This window comes from Protopterus annectens, chromosome 9.part0 (assembly GCF_019279795.1).
Source record: "Protopterus annectens isolate FY-2018-M chromosome 9.part0, PAN1.0, whole genome shotgun sequence".
NCBI classification, from domain to species: Eukaryota; Metazoa; Chordata; order Ceratodontiformes; family Protopteridae; genus Protopterus; species Protopterus annectens.
Genome location: NC_056743.1, coordinates 165731053 through 165757260, shown reverse-complemented (window position 1 = coordinate 165757260; position 26208 = coordinate 165731053). Strand labels below are relative to the sequence as shown.

The following is a 26208-nucleotide window of genomic DNA, read 5'->3' as shown; positions in this document are numbered from 1 at the left end:
CTCACATTCCGGGGAGGTCCAGCATTCTAGCGGACAGGCTCAGTAGAACTATTCTGATGCCTTATGAGTGGTCTTTGAATCCTACAGTAGCGGAACAGATCTTTCACAAGTGGGGTCAGCCTTGCTGCGATCTTTTCACCTGTCCTTCCAATGCGAAATGCAGTGAGGTTGCTCTGAATCCCCCAGAGATGCTCTGATTCACCCTTAGCCCCCGGTCTTCTGTATGCATATCCTCCTCTTCCCTTAATAACAAAATTTCTTTAGAAAGCTCACAGGCTGGGGGGCTTAGTTATTCTCATTGCCCCTTTATGGCCTCGGCAAGTCTGGTTTCCCTCTCTATGGTTTCATCATGGCTCCACCTTGGACATTGGATCCAGTTCCGGAACTCATCTCTCATCCCTCAGGGATTCCCCATCCAGACCTAGACCGTCTAAAGTTCACTGCTTGGCTGCTGCAGTTCCCATGATAGTCAGGACTCCCGGATTACCCTCTCCCATCAAAAGGATCCTGGTGGCAGTTCACAAATCTTCCACCAGAAAAGTGTACTCCAATAAATAGAAACATTTTTTTATCTGGGCCTCGCAGCGTGCATTAGATCCGTTCACGGCACCAGTTTTGCGGTGTTGCAATTTTTTAACTGGAATTTTCATCAAGGTACAAGTTTTTCTAAAGTCATAGTTCAACTTGCTGCAATTTCTGATTATCATATGGGGATAATATGGCTTCCTTAGCATCTTTAAAGCTTTGTAAGGCCTTCCTCAAGGGTACTTTTCTTCAACCTCCAGTAAAAAAAACCTACGCCACCGTGGGATCTTACTCTAGTACTTCAGGCTTTAGTTTCACCCCCCCTTTGAACCTGCAGCTTCAGTGGATATGCAGTTTCTGTCCTGGAAGACTGCATTTCTAGTTGCCATTACTTCTGCCAAGAGAGATTTGGAACTTCAGGCTCTTTCGATCAAAGTCTCTTATATGATTTTTCATAAGGACAGGGTGTCCTTGTGTACTAATCCATCCTTTTTACCTAAAGTAGCTTCAGAGGCCAATATTAATCATGCAATCAATCTCCCAGTTTTCTTTCTAAATTTTCAAAACAAGGGAGAATACAAATTGCATTTATTAGATGTGCACAGACAGTAACCTTCCTACTTGCACAGGACAAAGACCTTTTCGTAAATCTGACCAACTTTTTATCTCTTACTCCAAACCCTTTTTAGGGAAACCAGTCTCAAAAGTTAGTATAGCCAGTTGGATTTCTCAATGTATCATCCAGGCGTATTCAGCCAGGGGGATTACCACTCTGCCAAGTCAGATTAAGGTGCATTCCACCAGGTCTTTGGCTACGTCAGCAGCCTTTTGGTCCAGAGTTTCATTAGATGGTATTTGTTCTGTGGCTACTTGGTCCTCATCTCATACTTTCATTTCACATTATAAATTGGACATTGTATCCAGAAACAGGGAATCCCTTGACTCAGCCGTGCTCCGGAATATCCTTCCATGAGGGCCTCACAAGTGTTTGGTAGCTGGGGACTCTGCCCCACAGGTTGAAGACCAAATGAAGACAACTACTTCAGATAAAGAAATTATGTACTCGCCATAATGTTCCATCTGAGTAGTTGTTCTTCATTTGTCGTCAACCATCCCTCTCCCTCCTTCCCCCCAGCCTTGTGTGAATTTTTTGGTTGTTCCTATGAATAATGGAGGTGGGCACAGTACGGGTGCCTCTTATCTTCCTTGTTGTTTTTCTCATCAGAACAAGTGTCTGTTAGGTCTGGTGATGGTACTGGATTGGGCAGCAAACTTTATCTGAAGGGAGAAAGAAGACAGGAGCATTATGGGTAAGGGGAGGAGCTTTGAGCTTGGATCAGATGCTGGCTTTGTGGTCAAGTTGGATCCAATATGGATCCGGGAACCCACAGGTTGAAGACAAATGAAGAACAACTACTCAGATGAAATGTTATGGTGAGTACATAACTTCTTTTTTCTTTGCACTGCTCATGTATATAGGCTTGCTTATCTTTTCCTGCTATTCTCTGAAGTGCTGCATAGAGTTTGACATTTTTTCTCTTCATTGCGTTTTGCTCTTTTTTACTAGGCTACTTCTGAGGCCTTCACTGGAAGCTATTTTGCATTCTTAATCTTCTTCCCATTTATAATATTCTTGTCACTTCTTGGCAAATTTTGTACTTTTTTTCATAAGTTCTTCTGGCACACTGTCCATCAAATCTAATCCTGTAAATCTGTTTTTCACCTCTGTTGCATCATTATTTAGAATATAGGGGTTTTAAACGTCTTTATTAAGTACAACATTTTTTAAAAATTGACATAGATACACATCTGACAACTTGGTACATTCTGAGGGGGGAAAAAAAACATATTCCCAGTTGCCTCTTTATTTCTCATTAGACAACTGCCTGAGCAAAAATAGTCTCTGAATGCTTGAGGTATAAAAATACCCATGCAAGCACTTTGGTGCAGAAATCCTAAACCTTGTGGACTTTGTTGCATACTTGGGAGCTGTGTAATTTCTTTCCCATTTCTCAGTCATTTTTATTTGGAACAGTGTAAAAGGTTTCACTGGGAAGTTTTCTCTACGAGCTGTGTTATGATCAGAAAACTAAGCAGAGTTCTCTTCATTTTGCTTGTTCACTCTTTATGGCTAATTTTTTATTTCCTCCTCAGCTTATTCTGCATCCAAAAGTGTATTTTATCTTCGAGGGAAACAAGTTCTAAAAATACTTGGATACAGCAAGTTGAATCTTGCACCCTCTTCTCGATATCCCCTCATTTTCCACAATTCACTGTGGTGTCCACAATTTTTAGTACTTTGCCCTTACAACAGTTTTGTCTGGATCAGCTCTTTCTGTTGAACTAACTGCATATAGGTCTTTGCTGCCTTCTCATAGCCAGATTTGGAGCATACAAATGATGTACCCTTTTAGTTAACAAACCTGCTCTGGAATACCAGTTCAGTTCTTCTTTATACTTTTATAAAGTCAGTGCAGTTTATTCCTTACAGTTCCTGTGGTACAGCAGAAAATCTTTTTTTCTGAATGCTCTTGTCTTCTAACTCTTCTGATTTTTTACGCAGTTGTTCTTGAAAAGCTCCATATTCAGATAGTCTTTCCTTCATTTCAGGCTTTGATTTATTCAGTCTTAGTAGCTCTTCTGAACAGCTGTTTAAACCTTTCTATCCTTTCCAGCCTTTTGTCATTTGACCTTGTGTATTCCTCCAGTGTAATCACTTATGTTCAACACCTTTGAGTGCATTTCATTTCTTTATTTTCCCTTTAAATTACTGGAAGCCATCTGCTGTACCAGAACTGAAATCTGAACTGCTTTTTGCTGAAAAGCTTTAAGGCTCATCTCAACCAGAGTTTTTTCTTCTCCTTTTCTGGCTGCTTTTATCTTACTTTCTGCGTATTTCTTTGCTGACATTGAGGCAGTGTTGTAATTAACCAGTAACTGAATTTTACCCAAATTATTGACTTTTACTGGCTTTTTACACCACTTTCATTTTTCACACTGGAAGAGCCCTAATGAACTTGTTGCTCAGTGTGCAGCCCCCCCTTAGCTTCACATTATTTAGAATATTGTTGAGATTGTAAATAGCTGGTCTGGAGGACTTTGTTTTCTTAAATGTAGTTCTAAACTTTGTGATAACAAAGTTGACAGTGTGAGCCATAGGCAGCTCCATATCTTATTTTCTTGATTATATCAAGCTTTTCCACCTCTGACTGTAAAGTGCATCGGTAATTTAATTTCAATATTGAACAGTTGGTAATAGCCATTTATAAAGCTGTCTCTTAAGTTATTAAATGAGTGTTTACCATGACCATTTAATTATCTAAGACAAATTCTACTAGTCTCTTTCCTGCTTCATTTCATATTCCAAGACCAAACTTAACCCTTTATTCCATTTTTTTTATCTACAAACTTTATCATTCCAGTCCTGTGTGATGCATGTCATATTTATTTATGATACTTCCAAAAGGTGCTGCAGGTCTGCATACAACTGGTCACATTCCTTTTTCTCTTCTTCTGTAGCTGGAGCATAAATCTGCATCATTGTATGTCTAATGGCTTTCCTTATAGTTTAAGATGCCTACCAGTTCTGGGGTTATAAGTGAGCACTGATTTTGACTCCCTTTTGTTAACTAGGAGGGCTATTCTTCCTGCAGGATTCCTGCCCGCAGTAGAAGAGCTGTTGTAAAATTGACCTAATTGCAGTCCATTTATACACACTAATGACCAAAATGTCAGTGTTTACTCTTGTAATTTCATCCTTAAGTACTTAAAAGTTGATGGATTGATGACATTGCAGTGGAACATAAAGGGGATGCTGCACTCCTGAGTGTGTCATCCTTTGAATGAGACTTTAAACCAAGGTCTCATCTGCTTGAGTTGCTGGTAGCTGAGGTGGATATAAAAGATCCCACGGTACTTATCAAGAAGATTAGGGGTCCTTTATTTATATACAAAAAGAACTCTTTTATTTATAACATATTTACAGATATTTACAAATTTACAAATATATAAATATACAAATCTGTTTACACATATTCATCATTTCCTTTATACTCCAAAACTAAATTTTCATCCCTGTTACACCCCTACTCCTTTTTTCATAATTACCATTTAATTTTTTTTAATATTGTTGCTAAAATCCGTTTACCATGAAACATAATTTCGTTTATTCTTTCATTTCATGTAAACGATATAAAATAACTGTTTATCTAGTTTTTATAATGTCCATAATTAATCATATCCATATTTATTTCATCCACTTTTTATTTTAGAGAAAATCTTTATATAGTTTTCGCCATAACTTTTGTAGTCTTTTATATTTCAAAAACACGTTCCGTAATTTCTTCTTCTTGACAATGCAAACATATTCTGTCACTCTTCTTCTTATGTGGCACATTTCCTTTTACAGGCAATTTATCTATTAGTCTCCACAAAAAAAAAATCTGTCATTTTACTTTCTGATTATACCATTTGCCTCTTATTTTTCTAGATTTTAATTTTTTCATCTTAGATTTTCCCATTGTTTTACATAGTACTGTTTTATCATTGCCTTATATCATACATTTGCATCTTTTTCTATGTCATCAATTTTTATTTTTCCACAAAAATATTTTTCTTGGTAACATTTTATTCTTTCATTTATGCATTCTTTTTCTCTCTTATTCCTTTTTACCATAACTCAAAATTTATCATACATATATTTATACAGCTTTACTACTAATCTCTCATCTTTTTTTTATTTCTTCACTTTAACACTTTGTACAAATTTAATGAAATAACATATAACACTGGGTTAATTAACCCTAAACCTTCTTCTTTATTTACACACAAAACTCCTCTTCTTATTAGGTTTAATGTAGAAACTCCTTTTAAATGAAAAAAAAAAAATAGCTACAATAATTCCTTTTCAAATACTGTTAAATCAAATAAACTTTTTTTTTTGAGTGATAATTTATACGTTCTCCAAAAAAACAGGTTTGTTTTATTTGTTCTGTTGTGTTTCCCCATTGAATTCTACTTAAATCGTTTTCCCAAATTTTCTACCCCAAACAGAAATTTCATTAATTGTAAATTACACCCCCCCATCTTTACTACATCACCTGAACCTTTACTTTTCTCTTTATTCAATGCAATCCCTATCACCTCTAGACACTCATTTGTGCAAATCAATACTTCTGTCTATGTCTTTTTAAATTATTATAATATCTGGGGCGGCCACGGTGGTGCAGCGATTAGCGTTGTCGCCTCACAGCAAGAGGGTCTCCAGTTCGATCCTCGGCTGGGGTGCCTTCTGTGCGGAGTCTGCATGTACTCTCTGTGGTTGCGTGGTTTCCTCCAGGTGCTCCGGTTTCCTCCCACATCCAAAGACATGTGTAGGTGGATTGGATACTCTAAATTGGCCCTAGGAATGAGTGCGTGCATGTGTGCGCCTTCTGTGGAAGGTTGGGCACCATGGCAACTCAACACTGTAAAACTCAACTGCCAATCATGAGCAGACAGTTGATCCGCTGTGGCGACCCCTAACTGGGAAAAAGCCGAAAGAAGATGATTAACATAACTTGAATTCTTAACCCTTCAGGTGCTATACACCGCCTCCTTTATTTTGTGATTTATTTCACATACTGTCACATTCATAACTAAAGCAAAGAGTATACATCTCATTAGACATCCCCATCTTACATCACTCCTCATATGTACCTGTTGGCTTAACCAGCCATTTACAAGTATTTTTACTTTATTATTACTGTATGCTGCCATACATAATTTCCTAACTTTTCGCATTTATACTATATTCTTTCATTATTTCCAATAAGATTTTATGTCCAATTGTATCAGATGCCTTATTAAATCATCTGTCATGATTTTCAGTTCTTTTCTATTCATCATAGCATTCAAAATACCTACATAAACACTTCCAAGAAACTTCCTAAACCTTCTAGCCTTTGTCGCATATTTGGGAGACGTACATTTATCCCCCATTATTTCATTATGACTTGTTATCCAATCTTTCATCCCAATCCTTTCTAACCTTCTCTGATTCTTATAGTTATAGGTTCATAGGTAGGTACTAGGCTATTGGCTGTCGGGTCTATATAAGCCTAGCGAAAAAGGTACCCTGGCTTTCTCCATCCAAGAAAATGATTTTCCTGTGTCACTGTCGAGCAGAGCCACAGAAGTGATCCCTGGGGTGAATTTCCTATTTCCCATCCAATCATCAAGATTTTTCTTGAAGAGTGCTAATGAGGAGCTTTGTTTGATATAGATAGGTAGGTTGTCCTAGAGTATGGGGAATCTCTGGGACAGGAATTTATCCCTCCAGCATGTTCTTTTATTATGGTGACAAGATTTAGGTCCCTAGAGCATGTAACACTGAGGGATTGGGATTTCTTTAAATGGATCATGTCCAACAGCTCTGGGTTTGACATAGCTTTGTATGTTATGCAGAGATCGCCTCTGAGTAAGCGATATGCGACTGAGTAAAGCTGGGGTTTTTTGAGACAGTCTGCATAGGGCATCTGTTTGAGGCCAGTAATCCTCTTTGTGAGGTATTTCTTTGGCCTTTCCAGTTGTTGTAGATGTCTTGTGAGGTACATACCAAAAGGGGTGTTGTACTCCATAATGGGTCTGAGTGACGAGTAGAGGGGAACAATGACCTCTTTTTTTCTTGGATGAGAAACCTTTTCTGATGCGGTGTGCCACATAGAAGGATTTTGTGACTACTGTGGCGATGTGATTATCAAAGGAGAGACTACTGTCCACCTGTGTCCCAAGGTCTCTTATCACACTTTCGGTGTTAAGTAGACTACCGCCTATGTCATAGTTCATGGGTATAAAGTTTTTACCAAAGGGATAACAGTGCATTTTTGTTATTAAGCTTGAGGCCATGGCTTTGACAACAGGTATTTGTCTCAGTGAGGCCCTTTTGTAGGATGTCCACATTGTTAGGAGTTTCGATTATGGCTCCTAATTTGCAGTCATCTGCGAACTTTGTTAGCCAAAGACCTCCTGTGTTAGCCTGTACTTCAGATAAGTAGATACCAAACAGGAGAGGACCCAGGACTGAACCCTGTGGTACTCCACTTGTCACTGGTCTGAAGTCTGATTTGGAGTATGCTATTTTCACAGTGTGGGTTCTGTCAGTGAGTCAGTTGGCAACCCATCTTGTGACATAGGGATTTATACCTAGTTTAGTGAGTTTATCTATAATTCCAGAGTGGGGGATGATACCAAAATCATTGGCAAGGTTTAGATAGGCTGTGTGAACCACCTTACGCTCATCTACGGCTTTGATGACTGCTTCAAAGAAGTCTGTCAGATTTAAGAGACATGATCTGCCTTTTACAAACCCGAACTGGGTAGAGTCCAGAGTTTGGAGATTACCAATGTCTTTGTTTATAAGTTCCATGATGATACGTTCCATGGCCTTGCAGACCAGGCTCGTCAGCCTAATGGGGCGGTAGTTCCTGGGGTCCATGGTGGCTCCCCCCTTTGTGGGGTGGGATAACCGTCGCTGTGTGCCATTCAGTGGGCACAAAGCCTGAGGTGAGGCGATGACTGAACATGGTACTTGGGTGGGGTGCCAGTTCATTCTGTAGTTCGTGTAGAACGCAGCCTGGGATGTTGTCAGGTCCCATGGATGCTGTGTTCTTGGCTTTGGAGAGTGTTTTTTACCTGTGCAGCCATGATTACAGGAATGTTGCATTCTTCCTGTATAGAGATGGGCCCTTTAGGGGGTGAGAGGGGGGTAAAGTTAGCACTGAACCTGTCTGCCAGGATGTTGGCAATATCAGTTGGTTCTGTATATTTAGTGCCATTGTGCTGTAACACGGAGCAGATCTGAACATTGCCATTGAGATTCTTGGCATAGCTATGGAATGCTTTGTGGTTGTCTTTAGAATCAGTGGCAATTTTATTTTCGTAACTAGCTTTGGAGGTTTTTATGAAGGATCTCAGCTTCTTACTGAGGCTGACCAGGGAGTTCCTCCAATCATGGGATTTTACTCTTTTTTGCAACAGTTTCTTTCTTCTGTTGTAGAGTTTGTTTATGGCAGGGGACCACCAGATTGGCTTCATTTTTGTGGAGGATAACATCTTGGTTCTGTTAGCGATAGCACGATCCATGCATTCGTGTAAGTGCTTATAAACAGGATTTGTGTAGGATTCAGCAGTCGTACCTCTGTTGTCCATCTGCACGAGTGTTGTGAAGTTTAGTTTGCCACTTCTGTCTTAAGAAGCATGAAATTGGCTGCGGAGAAAATTTTTATGGTAGTTTCCCTAGTGGGGGTGGTGGGGCGGGATGTGGATGTCTAGGGTGATTAGCTTGCGGTCGGATCTGACCAACGAGGAATTGACCTTTGGTGTGGAACACCAGTTTCCCATGTTGGTAATGACCGGGTCTTAGGATATTGCTGCCTCTGTTAGGGGTGTGGATAAGCTGATCCAAGGTGTTTGAATTTATGAATTCCAGAAAACGTTGAGCAAAAGAGTTGGTACATGAGTAGTTTTCCCAGTTAATGGTGGGGTAGTTGAAATTGTCCATTATTAGGGTGTTGGGTTGTACTCTAATATTTTCCAGTGTATCAAGAAATGAGGAGTGGGAATCCTGTGGCATGGTGGTGGATCTGTAGCAAGCTACAATTTGGACTGCTGTCTTGCCCAGAGTTAATTGCACTTGGATAATCTCGGATGCATTATGCTGAGCAGCTAGCCTGGAGCTGTGGATATCCTTAATGAATATGGACACGCCTCCGCCTTTAGTACTAGGTGGCCAAAAGGTGTGTAATGGATTATAGCCTGGTAATGCAGGGGTGCCCTCTGTAGCTTTGAACCGGGTCTCTGACACTGCACAGATGTCGATGGGTCCTCCATTTTAAGGAGTGCCTCAAATTAGTGCATTTTGAGGTTTAGACTTCTAGCATTGAGTAGCATTACCCTCAGATTTTGCTTGCTTGTACGTGTTACATGGTGAATTTGTCATTTGAACCTTGCCTAAAAAAGGCACTATAGGGGTGGCAAGAGCCTTAGCCAGTATCCGGAATCACAAAGGCGACAGGTGCATGCCATCTCTGGCAAAGCATCGTGGTCTATTGATCATGTCATCCCAGGCAGACAGATACTGGATCCCCTTAGAATAACACCAGAAGTTAAGCCAGTTGTTGAAGTTAATCATTTTGTCCTTGTACTGTGGAGATCCACGGTGGTGCAGCAATAGCATTGTTGCCTCACAGCAAGAGGTTCTTCCGTTCGATTCTCAGCTAGTGTGCGGGAAGTGCCTTCTGGGTGGAGTCTGCATGTCCTCCCCGCGGGTCACGTGGCTTTCCGAAAGACATGCGTGAATGGGCGTGCCTTTTTTGAAGGTTGAGCGTCAAGCTGGCAATTTGGCACTGTGAAAATCTACTGCCAATCATTAGCGGACCGGAGTTCCACTGTGGCGACCCCTAACTGGGAAAAGCTGAAAGACAACAACAACTATAGTATCATTCTGGGTGATGGCAGGATGCTACTCTGCTACTCAGGGCTAGAGTCATACCTGCCTGGGCTGCAAGATCGGAGAGCTCCTCCGTGTCTCTTTTCATGTAGTCCAGGGAGGTATGTCTCAGTTCATTCACACCAATGTGGAGAATGACAGAGTTGTAATTGTACTTGTTGTGGAGTGACCTGAGTGCGTGCATTATGTGATGAATCCTGGCACCTGACAGGCAGCTGACAGTAACTTTCTTCTTGTTTAGCCTGGTGAGTGGAACATCAGTGTGCCTGACTATAGAGTCACCTATGACTAGAGTGTTGTGTACGTTGTTATGCCTTATGGGCTGTGGTTGAGTGGCACACTGAGTTTGTGGGCTATGTGTCATTTGGGTTGTGTTGGGGGGTGGAGGTTGCTTGCGTTTTTGCTTTGGAGGGCTCTGTTGCTTGGGCAGATTTTTATTGAGAGCCTATAGCTATGTGTTTTGTGTTTCTGTGTGTGTGTTTTAGTGGTTTAGGTTTTGAGGGACTATGTGATGAGTGTGGTGTGGTGCAAGTGTTAACCTTCTTCTCTTGACTGTCTAGTCCAGTCTTGGGTGAATAGAGCTTTGCCTCCAGTTTGTCTATGTAAGTGCATATCTCACAGGTTGTAGTGTTGGGTGGTAGGAGGAGAGGGTTGTCTGTGTACATGAGGCAATTGCTGCATTGCCCCAAGATGCCCAGATTCATCAGGTAGACAGGAGAAAACACCGGGAGCTGACCCTTAGACATGCCTGGATAGGTGCTATTTATTAAGTGCTAAAAACTGTTTTCCTCTAGGTAAGTGAGGAAAGTTGAGTGCTGTAGTAGTTAGTAGCTTATTTAGTGCTTACAACAAGTTCTGAACAAGTGCTGAGCTCAAAGAAACAGATATGAGTGCTAAAACAAAAAAAAACTGACTAGTTCTAAGGGAAAATTTGAAGAGCAGACTTAATGGCGTGGGAATAGTTTAACCCTAACTAAGCGGCGATGCATAAAGTGTGTGTGTATATATATATATAAAATTTTATATAACAGTAGCAAATGAGCAAACTGATTTAAACAAATTAACCAGTTAAAGCTAAAAATTGACCCATTTCAGCAGTCTTCGATCAGACAAGTTCTAACTGTACACTCCTGCCACTAGGGCACAGGGGAAACTCCTCCAAAAAAGATGGCCTGGATTAATGCTCAAGTTATACAAACAAAGCTAGATTCAGCAGGCTTGAATCTAATATATGCTACAGCAAACAAGGCATACCAATTTCAGAAAGAAACAGTTCAAATAAGGAGGCACAAAAAGCCTTTAACCAGAAACTCCCAGCTCAGAAGGGAAGAATCTACCCTCTCTTCCCACAAGAGTGTAGACTATACCTTCTTAATGTAAAAAAACTGGCCCAAAGCCCAAGTGCTTAAACCAGAACTAATACACTTTAGAATAACAGACACTAAGCCTTCAATCAGCAACTCCTGACTTAGAGGGATGTAAGCTACCTGTCCTGCCACAACAGTGCAGACCACAAATCTTCTTTATGTGAAACAACTGGTCTGAAGCCCAAGTGCGTAAACCAAAGGCTTAGAATAACAGTTACAATTTAATTGGCTACTAACAAGCAGTAATTAATGCAGCAGAATAAAAGCTATTAAGTACTTTTAAGAACAGGCAAGAGCAAAATAAGTAGTAAAGTAGGAAGAAACACAAATACAGTAATAGCAGATGAATAAAGTGAATTTTTTATATAACAGTAGCAAATGAGCAAACTGATTTAAACAAATTAGCCAGTTAACCAATAAAAGCTAAAAACTGAGCCCTGTTCCAGTAGTCTTCGATCAGACAAGTTCCAACTGCACATTCCTGCCACTAGTGTGCAGGAGAACCTTCTCCAAAAAAAGATGGCCTGGATTAGTGCACAGGTTATATAAACAAAGCTAGATTCAGCAGGTCTGAATCTAGTCTGTGCTACAGCAAACAAGGTACATCAATTCCAGAAAGAAACAGTTCTAATAAGCAGGCACAAAAAGCCTTTAACCAGAAACTCCCAGCTCAGAAGGGCATATTTTATCAACCAGAGGAGAAGTTGTGGAGAGTAATGAATAAAGAGCTGAAGGATTTTATCTGGGAGGGGAAGATGGTAAAACTCAAGTGGGATAAGCTGATTTTCCAAATGAAACAAGGTGATTTGAGATTACCCAATTTGAAGGGGTATTTCAGAGCTGCATTTATTCATCTGCTATTGTTATCATGCAATATTTTGTATAGTCCACTAATTATTCCTTTTTCAGCAGCAGCTTCTATTCTAGATACTACTAAAAACTTTATCAGTGCTGGCCTTTTGCTTAGGATCCCCCTATTTCTTTCTCTTTGCCTGCAGTCTGATATCAGTCCTTGCTAGGGAAGGTGATCTCTTATCTTGCAATCCAAATCAATTCCTGGCCTTTTCCCATTCTGTTACATTTACCTGAATGATTATTTGCTCCCAATACCTTTGTTTTTGAACAGTTTTCTCAAATTCCAGCCCCCTCTTGCATGTTGTGTGTATCCCTAATTGCTGTCATCATTGTCGGCAGAATCTCCTTTCTCCATTCCAATGCTGGCTTAGCTCTTAGAATACTTTCTGCTACTTCATTAATATAATGTTCTGCATGGTTATTGTTATTCTCCTTGAGGATCTGCATCCAAAATCTCAGTCTTTCCTTGTTTCTTGAGCCCCCCCCCACAGTTTCATCATCATCTCTTTCCACTTTGAATTATACTTTTCTCCTTATGCTGTGTATAGGAACCTTAACAGTATAGCTTTGAAATACCCCTTCAAATTGGGTAATCCCAAATCACCTTGTTTATTTGGAAGAATCAGCTTATCCCACTTGAGTTTTACCATCTTCTCCTCCCAGATAAAATCCTTCAGCTCTTCATTGCTCTCCACACCGTCTCCTCTGGTTGATAAAATATACCCGACCTGTGTATGACTAAAGGGACTAAAACATTTTAACTGCTTGCATCTTGCTATCCATATCCATATAACACAGTTTCCTGTTTCTCAGCTTTTGTATTATCTTTTTTTAGTCTTTTCCCATGGGTCTAACTATAATTATTAAAAACCCATTTCACCGAACTTCTAAATGCTGGGACAGCTTTGCTGAACACTTAATTTCCTGAACTGTTGGATCACCAGAATTTTACTCTGGGAAGGTAACCAGTTGGCCACCATGGTGAACTTTGCCACTTTCTCCAATATAGTGCTCTTGGAATTGGTATATTTAGTTAAGGGGGATGAGGAGGTGTAAAGGCCCCCGCTTGGGTGGGTTTGATTTGGTTTTTGTGTTGGTGGCCAAGTGGTTAGTTTCCCAGAGTAAAATTGCAGTGATCTGGGTGTCCATTAAACTAAGTTTTTGGCAAAGTCGTCTCATCCTTTTGATTTTTGGGTAAGTGGGTTTTCAATAATTCCAAGTAGACTCTTTCTCACATATTCTTAGCTGCCACACCAGAATCCTTGCTATTCCATACTTCTAAGTGCTTCATTGTATTGTGTCCCTGTAAATAATGAATATCACTGAACCAATTTGTATGTGGGGACAGAATTTACAGCTATTGCCTTTGTTTTAGCTTTATTCATTTGTAGCCAGAAAAGATTTGAAACCACCTCAAAATGTTCCACAACACTGAAGTGTCCTTTTCTGGTTTTATCAGGTGTAAAATATCATCTGCAAAATAGAGACAGCATTTCTTGGCTAACATACCAATTATATCCTTGAATTTCTGAGTCCTGTATTTTCTTTGCCAGTGATTCTAAATATAATGCAAATGAAAGGCAAAGAAGATACCCGTGCCTTGTTCCTCTGCTCAAACAGAAGTTATCAGAGAGAAATCCACCCACTTTAATTTTCACCTTCAATCTCATATATCCTTTTAATCAACCCATATAATTTTATCAGGGAATGCAAATGCTTCCATTGCCCTTCTCATAAACTGCCAGTTTAGTCTGTCAAATGCTTTCTGTGCATCAAGACCCACCAAGAACAGTGGTGTTTTCTTACATTCTGCTTTCTACTGGGTCATCAGTGATCTGTTAAAGTAGTCAAATGTTTGCTTCCCATCCACAAAGCCAGATTGAGCCATATGTATAAATTTTGGTATCACCTTTGCCATTATGGACATACACATTTTATAATCATGGATTAGGATTGAAATGGGCCTGTATGAAGCTGTATTTCATGATTCTTTACCCTCTTTAGATATTACAGCCACCACTGCTTTCTTCCAAGATGTTGGTGCTTTTTCTGCTTTTAAAGTAGTGTTAAACAAAACCTTCCAGATCTTTATCAGTTTTCAGCCACCACTGCTTTCTTCCAAGATGTTGGTGCTTTTTCTGCTTTTAAAGTAGTATTAAACAAAACCTTCCAGATCTTTATCAGTTTTTCCCTCCTAGCTACCAGACATCCACAACAATACCATCTCTTCCTGGGAACTTTCCTGTGGATTGGTTATATGTCACAATTTTTATCTCATCTCCTCCTATCCTGTAAGTAATTGAGCCTTTTCTACCTCTAACCTTGGCATATTTAATTCTTCCATAAACATTTCCATTTGTACCTTTTCTTCATTTCCATATTTCTCTGATTTATACAGACTTTTCATAAAAATTACAAAATATTTCTAGTACCTCTGTAGGATCTCTTGTTATCTTCCATGTTATAGGCTCCCTAAACTTGGCAACAACCTTTACTTTCTGTTGCCTGAATCATTGTGCTAAAAGTTTTTGTGCTCTGGAGTTATCAAAAAAAAAAAAACAGTTGCTTAACAGCAATCTTTCTAAATTCATGCATATTATTGAGGTCCTTAGGTTCTGTTTAGCATACTGCAATTGCTCCTCCTCTTGTTCTGTTACTATTTGTCAGTCCTCTAAATAATTCTTGTTACTTCTTAATCATATCTTTCGTTTATTTCCATCATATTTTTAAACTCCACTTTAATTTTATCTCACTACCCTGCTGTATTTTCAGAAGAATTTTCTGCCTTCTCTGATAACTTCAGAATAATTTCCACTGCCCATTCCTTAAATTCCTCTCTTTTCAACAGGTAGGTGGGAAAGTGCCCGTGTGTCATGTTTTTTATTACTCTGCATTTTTATTTTAGTTATTAGCATATGATCTGAAATAGTTATTGGATGTGTATCAAAACTTTCAATTAACCGCACATTTTCCTGCGAAATGTAAGTTCTGTCTAGCCTATCCCAGTGTTTGTTTGAATCTTGGGGAATTGTATGCAAATTCACTCTGAACTTATACTACACTATTCTTAATCTTCCCTGATTTCTTTATATTTCTCCTTTTATTTTTTTTTTTATTTCTCTCATTATACTACCATCTTCCTTTACTTATCTTCTTAAGTAACTTGATACTTCTCTTCAGAAATTGTCTACTTATATAACAGTTCTTGTATTTTTTTTTCTTGGTTTCTTTCATATAATTATTTTTGTCAAAGTAATTTTTATCATTATGTTCTAAATCTTAAAGGGCATCATTATATATGCTTTTATATTTTTCTTTCACTACTTTTCTCACATCATATTCACCCTGTAAAACATTTTTTTATATTTTTCTTAAACTATCCATCATTCAGACAAGTTTTTATAAAATGTCCTCATAGTAATATGATCTTTCCGTAACTGAATTCTTGATCTCTTGTCTGATATTTCCATGTGTTTATTGTACATATTTATAAAAATGGAACTGAAGTGCCAGTAGGCTTGCTCAGGGTCAAACCTTTAGAGTTCAGTATTAACTCACAGACTGAAAATATTAAAGTGCAGTTTGTTATACTTATTAATTTTTTTTATTTTTCTTATTAAAAAAGGCAGATTTTTTTCTGTGTTTGTGTAAATGTGTTTTGTAACTAATCAGTTGTCTGCAAATGTGCTGTTGCATAGTTGTTCGTGAATTATACCTGGGTTTTGCATTTTTTGCATATTAATATAGACTTTTATTTCCATAGTGCCACCCAAAGATGTAACTGTTGAATTTCCTGAGCACCTCAAGCATGAAGAAGAATGCACTTTTAAATGTGAAATACGTAATTTTCGGCCAATGTTGAAAACTGTAATTTTCTTCATCAAGAAAAAAGGAATGGACCGTAAACTGTGTTACCAGTGGCCAATATCTACAGCAATAAACACTCAAACCAAGGATGAATGTCGGATCACGTTATGTGGTCATGAATACATTCAGCCAGATAGTCTGTTTAAAAATGTTAAAGAAGAAAAGGAAATGTACGGTGACGGCACTCAGCGTCTATCATTTCACATCACCACGTTTCCTAATATTTATCTGGATCATGAAGCTGAGTTCACAGTATCTGCTGAACATAAGTCACTTGCAGAACCTATTAAAGCAGTCAGGCAGTTTAAAGTTGTTGGAGGTAAGATAATTTTGGGTTAACTAAAATGCTTTATTACTTTAACGTCTGAATTTGTTGTGTTAGGACAGCTATGTTAACAGATGTTTTCTATTATTATGCTTATATTTAACATATGGCAACTTATTTAGTAATGGTGTAGAAGGCAACATTTTTAAAAGGAGTGTCTTACTTTCCCAGAGCATAGTGTTCTGCTTGTGTTCCTGTACCTGTTATTAGCTGATTTTCAGAAGGCTTCCATCATTTCCCCCATGTGGAATTAGTGTTGCTCATCCTGTAATGGCTCAAATGAGTACTTCACCACTGTGTTTGTGTTTCAAGCAAATGGCCAAGAAAGTTTTGGTCAGCAGCAGGTTCTCTGTACTGCACAGTGAGTGGGTATGAAATGGGATGAAGTAACAGCCAGAAAAACTGAAACAACATTAAGAAATGCTCCTAACTGGAAAGCCGCAAGCCCAGATGCATTACCTAACTTTTTGGCTAAAAGTATTAACATCTTTACACGAAGATTTACCCCTGAGTAACTGTTTATATGCACATCTCAAACATACACCAGTCTGGATGTTCTTTGTGTTTTACTGTTGCAGTCATTACATTTGGGTAATCTTTCGCAGGTTGCCCTCTGTCGGCCTGAATAACAAAGTCTTGGGTCCTGCGCCGGTTGCTGTCTCTTCTTCCATGACGTCAGGTCCTCAGGGGTATAAAACATGCAGCCAACGCCATTTTAATCGGTCTTTCTTGCTGCGCGGTGCCTGAAGCAGAAGCAGTTCGCAAGTGCCGGTTGGCCGACTCCTGAAATTTTCGTTTTCGAGTTTCAGAAACAAAGTCTTCAACCTAAAGCTAAGTACCCCGTTGGGGAAACTTTTTCTTGTCCTTACCGGTGTCCGTAAAAGTTAATAATTGTATTACTTGTGGGAAGCAAATACCTCATAAGGATTTTCATTTGTACTGTATTCCTTGCCTAGGCCCTGACCACAACGTGCCTTGCTGTCGGTTTTCTGCTAAATTTAATCAACGCACTGTTAAGCGTTGATATATTTTTGCTTCTCATTATTTTGGTTCAAGATTTAACTATCCAGAAATCAGTATACAGCAAGCGTATCAAGCACAGAAGAGTCCCAGAAAACAAACAGTAAAAATTGCAAGCCTTTAATGTAAGCGCTTTCATGGAAGTCAGTACCCCCACTTCTTCAGACAACATTACAACATAATTTCCAAGCTTTATACATCCTTGATTTGCATCAGTTGTTTAATTACTTTACCAATTAAAAATTTGCTACTTCTAAAAACTACAATAAACACATACTAGTATATTACTATGTTAAATATTAGCACAAAATATCCATTATATAAATAAGTACCATCTATAATAAAAATTTTATATATGGTGATATGTTTTTTATGTAAAAAAAAGATATTAAATAAAAATCTAAACATCATAATAAATAATGGACATCTAATGGTTACCTGTTTAACAACTTTTCATATTGCAATAGCCCGACCATTATCTACGTGGTGCCTTAAGCTTTAAAATACTTTTAATGGACATATATTCATTTAAACCAGGAGGGGAATATGCTAAAGTTCTTATTTACCAAAATATTTCCTGTTCCTCCAGGATAAGCTGCCAGGGCCCTCCTTTTGGATCATGTGGAGTTTGTTGTAATACTGAATATGTGAATTTATGTGTGTTGTGTATTTATTTATTTATTTATTGCAGTTGGTTTACCAGGATAGTCCATTGGGCCATAAAGAACCTGTTTTCAATGGAGTCCTGGGGAGAAAAGCTCCAAAAAAGCAAAAAAGATACATGTAACAGAACAATATAGGTACAGCAGGTAGTAATGAAAGTTATACAAAAATAAGGAAGCAAAAAATTTAAAAACAAATTATGTCCAAATATAACAATTAATACAGATTGAGAAGAATATACAACAATAGTACAACAAATTGGGTGTTGGGTGAACCATAGCAAGCTTTGCTAATGCGTTATTAGTATCCCCTTTAAGAATGCTGTGTTGATATTCGTATACTCTTTGCTTAAACTTTCTTTCGGTTTTACCGATTTTAAAAAGACGAACATGAGTCACAAATCGCAACATACACTACACCTTTTGATTCACAACTGAATCTCCCATTTATAATGTATGACTTATCCCTTATTTGAATAAAAATCCCTGTTTTCATAAACTTACAATAAGAGCATGCTCCGCATTTTCTCATTCCTATGGAATTGGATTCAATGCCCTTCATATTTCTACTATTTTTTCTCTCCACTATACTTTTTAAATTTGGGCCCCTTCTGAAAGTAAACTTAGGTCCAATACCTAGTGTTTTACTAATCATATGGTCCTCTGCTATGATAGCCCAATTCTTAAAAAGAATTTATTTGATCTCCTTAGAATCAATGGAAAAACTGGACAGGAAAGTCAAAGTAAAGTTGTTGTTTTCGCTCAGTTGACCCCCTGTTATCTGTACCTTCTTGGGATGATATATCACTACTATTTAGGTCCATCTTGCTAGAGACTAGGGGCTTAAAATGTCCAGTTTCCCTCTTTGCTCTAACTTCAAGTATGATGTCCATCAATAGGCTATAAGGATAGCCTCTTTTGAGGAACATTGTTCTCAATTTTTCACATTCCTCAAGAAATTCTTCATCGTCGGACAGCATCCTTGCTGCCCTTACCAGTTGACCTTTAACCACAGCTTTCTTTTGGTGGTAAGGATGGCAACTGGAAAAATGTAGAAGGGCATTGGAATGTGTAAGTTTTCTATAGATTGTGTTTTTATACTGGCATTTACTCCTGTATTTTGTTACTTTTACATCAAGATAAGTTATAGTGTCGACCCCAACATTGTAGGTAAATTCTAGGAAATCAGTCATAGCAGTGATATCAGTAATAAAATTATCTATAAGTTCAACTTTTCCCTTCCAAATTAGACACGTCGTACTGATAGTGTGTATACCAAAGGACATTCTGTTGGAACAGTTTGTTCTTAAACAAACAAGGTCATTCCCAGTGGGCCATAACGCTATTAGCAAAGCTGGCCCCGCATGGTGACCCCATGGCCACCCCTGTATTTTGTAAAAACATTTTGTTAAACATGATGTAATTATTTGATAACATGATGTCAAGCAATGTCTCCAGAAAATACACTTTGTCGTCCTCAGCCTTGTGATAGTGCATGAACTCCCTTGTCCATGAGATACCCAAAGCTTGAGGAATAACCGTGTATAAATCTTACATCGATAACCCCAAAAATGTATTTGTCATTAAATTCTAACTTATTTATGTTTTCCAAGGAGTTCTAGGAATCCCGACATATTTGTTGTTCCTTACTTAATAGAGGTTTTAAGATGCTATCTATAGATTTGGCACATGCGTAGGTTATCGAACATCTACCATCCACTATAGGCCTGAATGGTGGATCCGCAAAACTTTTATGTAACTTCGGTGTGCCAAAAATTATTGGGATTCTAGGAGCCGGCATAGACAAATACTGGAAGGTGTCTGTCTATAGATCCTTCCAAAAACAGATCATCAAGCATTACCTTAATTCTCTTGTAGGCAGTGTTAACTTCGTTCAGACTAACTGGAGTATAGGTATCTGTACTCAAATACTGGTACATTCTTCTTTCATATTTGGATTGGTCCATAAACACCAACCCACCCCCCTTATCTGGATTCATGACTCTAATATTGCAATAACTCAACAGTCTTATGAAACCCCATTAATCCCTACTAATGTTAGTTCTATCGGGTGATACGCTTGCTGTATACTGTTTTCCATAGTTTAACTGTCTGTTTAACTATCCAGAAATGTCGTCGGTTAGCAATCTGACTACCGGAATTCATAAAAAATGCAAAGAAAAAGACAGAGACAGACTGTCGAGGTCCAAAACCGACGAGGAAGCTTCTCCTAAGCCAGTCACCGGATCGCCGGTACTCAGGCGCTTTCGCAGCCCCTGATGCTCGCTACTTTTGATTCGCATGCCTCTACCGAAACCCATTCGGAGTCCGGTATGCTGCGAGATACCTCAAGTATTGGACCCGTGGATGTCTCTCCCTTAGATGTCCAGAGCCGCTGAGCAGGCACCGGCTTCTGAGGGTGTTTTCAGGCCTAGAGATTTGTATATTAAACCGACGCCATCATTAAAAACAAGGCCAAAACCAACTTTGATGTCCACAAAAACGATGCATGGGCCACGTGTTCAGGCCCCTGTGCCTAAAAAACAAATGATCAGAATGGCTGAGGATTGAATTACCTTGATCAGGGGTTCCCAACCCCCTCCTGCTAAGAGGCCTAGGCAAGGCACTGATTATGAATCTTCAGACCAGGTTTCCATTTCTTCCGATTCCTCTTCTGATCAGGAATTTTCTGTTCCACCTTATGAGGATTCTGATGCAGAAGAATCCATTCCTTCTGCTTCTCCTCCTGAGGACTTTTTTTTTTTGGAGAAACTTTACATACCTTAAGGGAACATTTTACTTGGGAAAGTCAGGATTTTTCAGAATCCAAAAAGAGGATTAGAGATTTTCTTCTTCTTCCTCAGCATAGGCCTTTGGCTATACCTCCTGTTTTAGACATTGTTGATTATGCTTTTTCAGAATCCAGCATGGCTCCTGAATCCCTGCCTGCTCCTAGTAAGCCAGACAGATATTACAGGGTTCCTGACTCTCACGAGTTTCTTTTTAAAAACCCTACTGCTGATCCTGAAATGATTTCTCAGGGTCCCAAGGGTGTTAAGGCTTCTACTGCTAAAAATCCTACCCCTTCTGATAGAGAGACTACAGGGTGCTGGATAGATTGGGTAAGAAGGCTTGCACGTCTGCAACCCTGGCAATCAGGGCTTTAAATTGTCAATTTCATATGCTTAAATATCAGCAGCATGTCATGGGCTTACGGAAACAGAAAATGATGTTGATTTCTGACTGTGTGGAAAAGAGTTGCAGGATTTACTGCACTCAGCTGAACAAGTTGGAAAGCATACTTTGCAATGTGGTTTTGATTCCTTGGAGGCCTCTTGCAGGGCCGATGTAACTGGATCTATGATAAGAAGGCATGCTTGCCTCAAGGAGCAAAATCTGTCTGATGTTAAAGCAAAATTGTTGGATGCACCTTTACAACAGGACAGTCTATTTGGTAATAAGGCAGAAGTTTTGAAAAAGATGGAAGACAAAGCTAAATCTATGCAAACTGTAAAAGATTTCCTACAAGTGCAGCAACCCAGGTTCAGTAGGCACTGGCCTAAGAATTTGTCCTTTCCAGTACCTAACAGAGCCACTCAGGCCAAACCCAGACATTCCAAAGGCTCCAGGTTTCAGTCACAAGGAGCTTACAGAACAAAACAATGGGGTGCCTCCACCTCCAAATCTGGAAGTCAGAAGGCCCCTCCCTACAGTAAACAGTCTCTGACTTTCCTTTGCCATTTCCAAGCACTTATCTTTTGGCAGCCCCTTTGGGAGGAAAACTAGCCCTTCACGCACAAAACTGGCATCTAATTACCCAGGACAAGTGGGTCTTAAATATAGTATCCCAGGGATACAGATTTCATTTCCACATGTTGCCAATTCTAAATGGATGTTCAGATCTGCCTCCAAATCAGTGGGCAGAGGCCCAGAAACAAGTTATTTCCCTCATGGATATGCGGGCTATTCAACCAGTGCCAGAAAAGGAAAAAGGACAAGGTTTCTATTCAAAACTTTTCCTGGTACCCAGAAAAGACGAATCATGGCGTCCAATTCTGGTCTTATCCATTCTAAATTCTTTCCTGGATATTCCAGAATTCAAAATGCTGAGTCTACAACAGTTATTGCCTATGCTGGGCAAGGATGCCTGGTTGGTAACTCTAGACTTAAAAGAGGCTTACCTGCATATCCCAGTCAGGAAATCTTGCAGAGGATACCGCTGCTTCAAAGCAGGCTATTTGCATTACCAGTTCTCTGCACTGCCCTTTGGCTTATCTACTGTGCCCAGGGTCTTCACAAAGTGCCTGGCACCAGTAATTGCATTCTGCAGACAAAGAAACATTCAAATTTATCCTTATCTGGACGATTGTCTAATTCAGGCAGAAAACAAGCACACTCTTCAACTTCTGGCATTTGTAAAAAGGCCTCTAACATGCCTAGGGTAAACCATCAACGAAAAGAAATCACAACTGGTACCCTCTCAAATAATTACATTCCTGGGTGCAAGCTTGAATACAACTGCCCAGATGGCTTACCTCACGCCAGACAAACAAATTCAATTGATGACATACTTCAAACAAGTGGCCACAAAAACACAGCTATCTACAAGACAAATTCTGCAGGCCTTGGGGTTCATGGCTTCCTGCATTCTACTAATTCCATGTGCAAGACTGCATAAGAGGAAACTTCAATGGTACGTAAAAAGCTTATGGAGTCAACATTGTCGCAGCCTGGAAACAATGATTCCTATCATTCCTTGCCTGTAACAGGAGTTCGTATGGTGGGCAGAGGCCTGTCACCAAAACAAGGGACTGTCATTCATTCCACCCCCTTGCCACCCAAACCGTGACTACAGGTGCATCAGAGTATGCTTGGGGGGCCCATCTGGCAGGGAGATGCATTCAGGGCGAATGGAGCCCAATTCAAATGCACCTGCATATCAACCAGAAAGAAATGCTAGCTGTACAGAATGCTCTGACAGCCTTCAAGGATATTCTTCATCCAGGACAACTACTGATAAAGACGGACAACACCACAGTTATGTGGTACATAAACAAAGGGGGGGGTACCCACTCATACCCCCCTTTGCAGACTATCCATGCCTTTGTGGAACACAGCCTTAACTTACCAAATACATCTACAAGCTCAGTTCCTGCCAGGAAAGCAAACTGCTTTGGCAGACAAACTAAGCGGAAATCTTATGGACCCACACAAATGGAAACTGGATTCACAAATCTTCAGCATGTTGAGACAGAGATGGGGGAGCTCAGACATAGATCTGTTTGCCTCTCCCCAAAATTATTAGTTGGACAATTTCTTGCGCAAGAATTCATCACAAAAAAAGCTTGGAAAGTGGATGCTCTATCCTTCAGCTAGTAAAACCTATAAGTCTATGCCTTTCTCCCTCTGCCTCTGCTGTCCAAGGTTTTACTAACAGTCAGACAGGAATATCCAAAAATGATTCTGATTGCTCCATACTGGCCTCGCCAACACTGGTACCCCCTTTTACACAGTATGTCACACCTACCTCTGTGGCACCTGCCTCAGACACCTTGTCTACTGTCTCAGCAGAACTATCAAATTCTGCACACTCAGCTCCAAACTCTGAATCCTGCAGCATGGCTTATCAACAATTTTACCAGATACATCCCTCAGTAAACTTGTGATGGATGTCATTTTGGAGGCTAGAAGGCCTAGTACTAGAAAATCTTATGATGATAAATGGAAAAGATTCTGTGCCTGGAACCAAGCAAAGGGAATAAACACAGCAATGCAAATATTCCTCAGATTCTGCAATATTTAACTGAGATGCTTCATAAGGGCCTATTCTTTTCTTCCGTAAAGATCCATTCCTCGGCTATTTCGGCTCATTACAACACAGAGCCTCCTCTCTTCTCTCATCCCCTGCTAAAGCAGTACCTCAGAGGGGCCAAAAATTTGAGACCTCCCAGGAGAGCACCACCTCCAGCATGTGACCTCAATTTTGTGCTGGAAAAACTCACCCTGCCTCCTTTTGGACCAGCTGCTACTGCAGACATAAAATTTCTCTCTTGGAAGACAGCTTTTCTTTTAGCAGTCACGTCAGCTAGCAGGATTTCAGTGCTACAAGCTCTTAATGCAGTGAAGCCTTTCATTATCTTTTATCCGGACAGGGTGGCCCTCAGGACCAATCCATCCTTTATGCCTAAGGTGGTATCCAGTGTGGCTCTTAATCAGACCATTCATCTGCCAACTTTTTTCCCAAATCCACAGAACAAGGGGGAGCAGATTCTGCATTCATTGGATATACACAGACAACTAAGATTCTATTTAAACAGGACAAAATCTCTAAGAAAATCTGAGCAATGACTGGTGGCATTTGCTGCAGGGGCAGAGGGAAAGGCTATTTCAAAGCAGACTATTTCAAAATGGATAAGCCATTGTATTCATTTCTGCTACATGCACCATGGTAAACCTGTCCCCAAGGGGATCAGATCCCATTCTACCAGGGCTGCATCTGCTTTTCTCAGAGGTGTATCTACCAGAGACATTCTAGAAGCTGCTAATTGGAGCTCAGTTCATACGTTCACCAAACATTACCATTTACTTCTCTTTTCTAAATCCAGAGCATTCTTTGCCGCTGCTGTCCTGCAAGGCCTTTTAGCTGCTCCTAATGCTGTATAAATCCATCCTTCCAACCATAGCTTTGGGATTCTACCCAAATGTAATGACTGCAACAGTTCAACACGAAGAACATAGTACAGTTGTGTACACTTACCATGAATGTAGATGTTCAAGTGTATTCACTGTTGCAGTCCTGGTTACCCACCCTCCAGCCCCCTATTTCTCTCTTATTATACCTCTTCTTTCTTTTGCTATGCTCAAAAGCCTTTTTGGTGTATTTGCTTTTAGTTGGAGGTACATTTTTTGTGTTCTAAATTACATGCACATATATATAGATATAGATATATATATATAGATATAGATGTATATATATATATATATATATATAGATATAGATATATATAGATATAGATATATATATATATATATATATATATATTCTTTGCTCCCCTTTTGAGGGGCACCTGACATCTGGGGCAAAAAAAAACTGATTAAAATGGCGTCGGCTGCATGTTTTATACCCCTGATGACCTGACGTCATGGAAGAAGATTCAGCAACCGATGCAGGACCCAAGACTTTGTTATTCAGGCCGACTGAGGGCATCCTGCCAGCAGATTACCCAAATGTAATGACTGCAACAGTGAATACGCTCAAACATCTACATTTATGGTAAGTGTACACAACTGTACTTTATCCATTACAAGTCTTTTAAAATATTCAACCAGCTTTTTGAACAAGTGAGAGTGGTTAGTTTGCAAATGTCTGTTTAATTTACTTGGAACCATAGCTTTTCTTGAAACCATAGCTTCCTTTGCTCATTTTTCACCACAAATTACACATATAGGACGTGGTGGTTTGTCTTCACTGGATATAAAGCCGAATGACAAATAATCTTCATCGTAATGGTGAACAATAGTTTTTAATTTAGCTTTAAAAGAACCAGTGCCAATTAAGGTACTGGAGGTGTCAGCTGCTGATATGCTTGGGCTGGGCAAACAAGCACTCATTCTTAAAATCTTTTCCTCTTGTTTTACTTGCATTTAATATTTAACAAGAAATCTGAGCTTGACCTTGTTTTAGAATGTGTTTTGTGCAAGGTCAAATTTTGGACAGGCATACTCTTAGGTCGTCTACCAAGGGTTTCCAGCCTTGATCTGTTCTTATTCTTAATTTTATTTATTGCAGAAAAGCTTGATTCACGCAAATAAGACATGGAGAAAGGAAGAAGTGCTTCTCTTGCTTTTTTTTGTAATATTGGGAAATTCAGTTTTAAGAGATAGCCACAGTGAAGTAGTATATGTTGTTGAATGTTTAAATTTTAATCCTGTGTCATTTCTTATCTCTGTTAGCACGTCGTCTTCTGTAATATTTCATTTTGCCAATTTGCACGTACTTAAGACAAATGGATCTCTTATCCAGTCCAAGGATGATATGTCAACTGATGGAAAATATTTTTCAATATTTGTACTAAGTAAGGTTAAAGTTTGTAAAATTAG

General features: G+C 39.3%; 1 protein-coding gene across 1 annotated transcript in view; it reads left to right on the top strand.

Moving 5' to 3' along the window:
- Window positions 1–26208, top strand: part of LOC122811112 — a 1431540-nt gene that overhangs the window by 629617 nt on the left and 775715 nt on the right. Inside the window, exon 5 of the mRNA XM_044082706.1 lies at window positions 15998–16420. Within this exon, the coding sequence (XP_043938641.1) occupies window positions 15998–16420 (423 nt within the window). The remainder of the gene's footprint in view (window positions 1–15997; window positions 16421–26208) is intronic.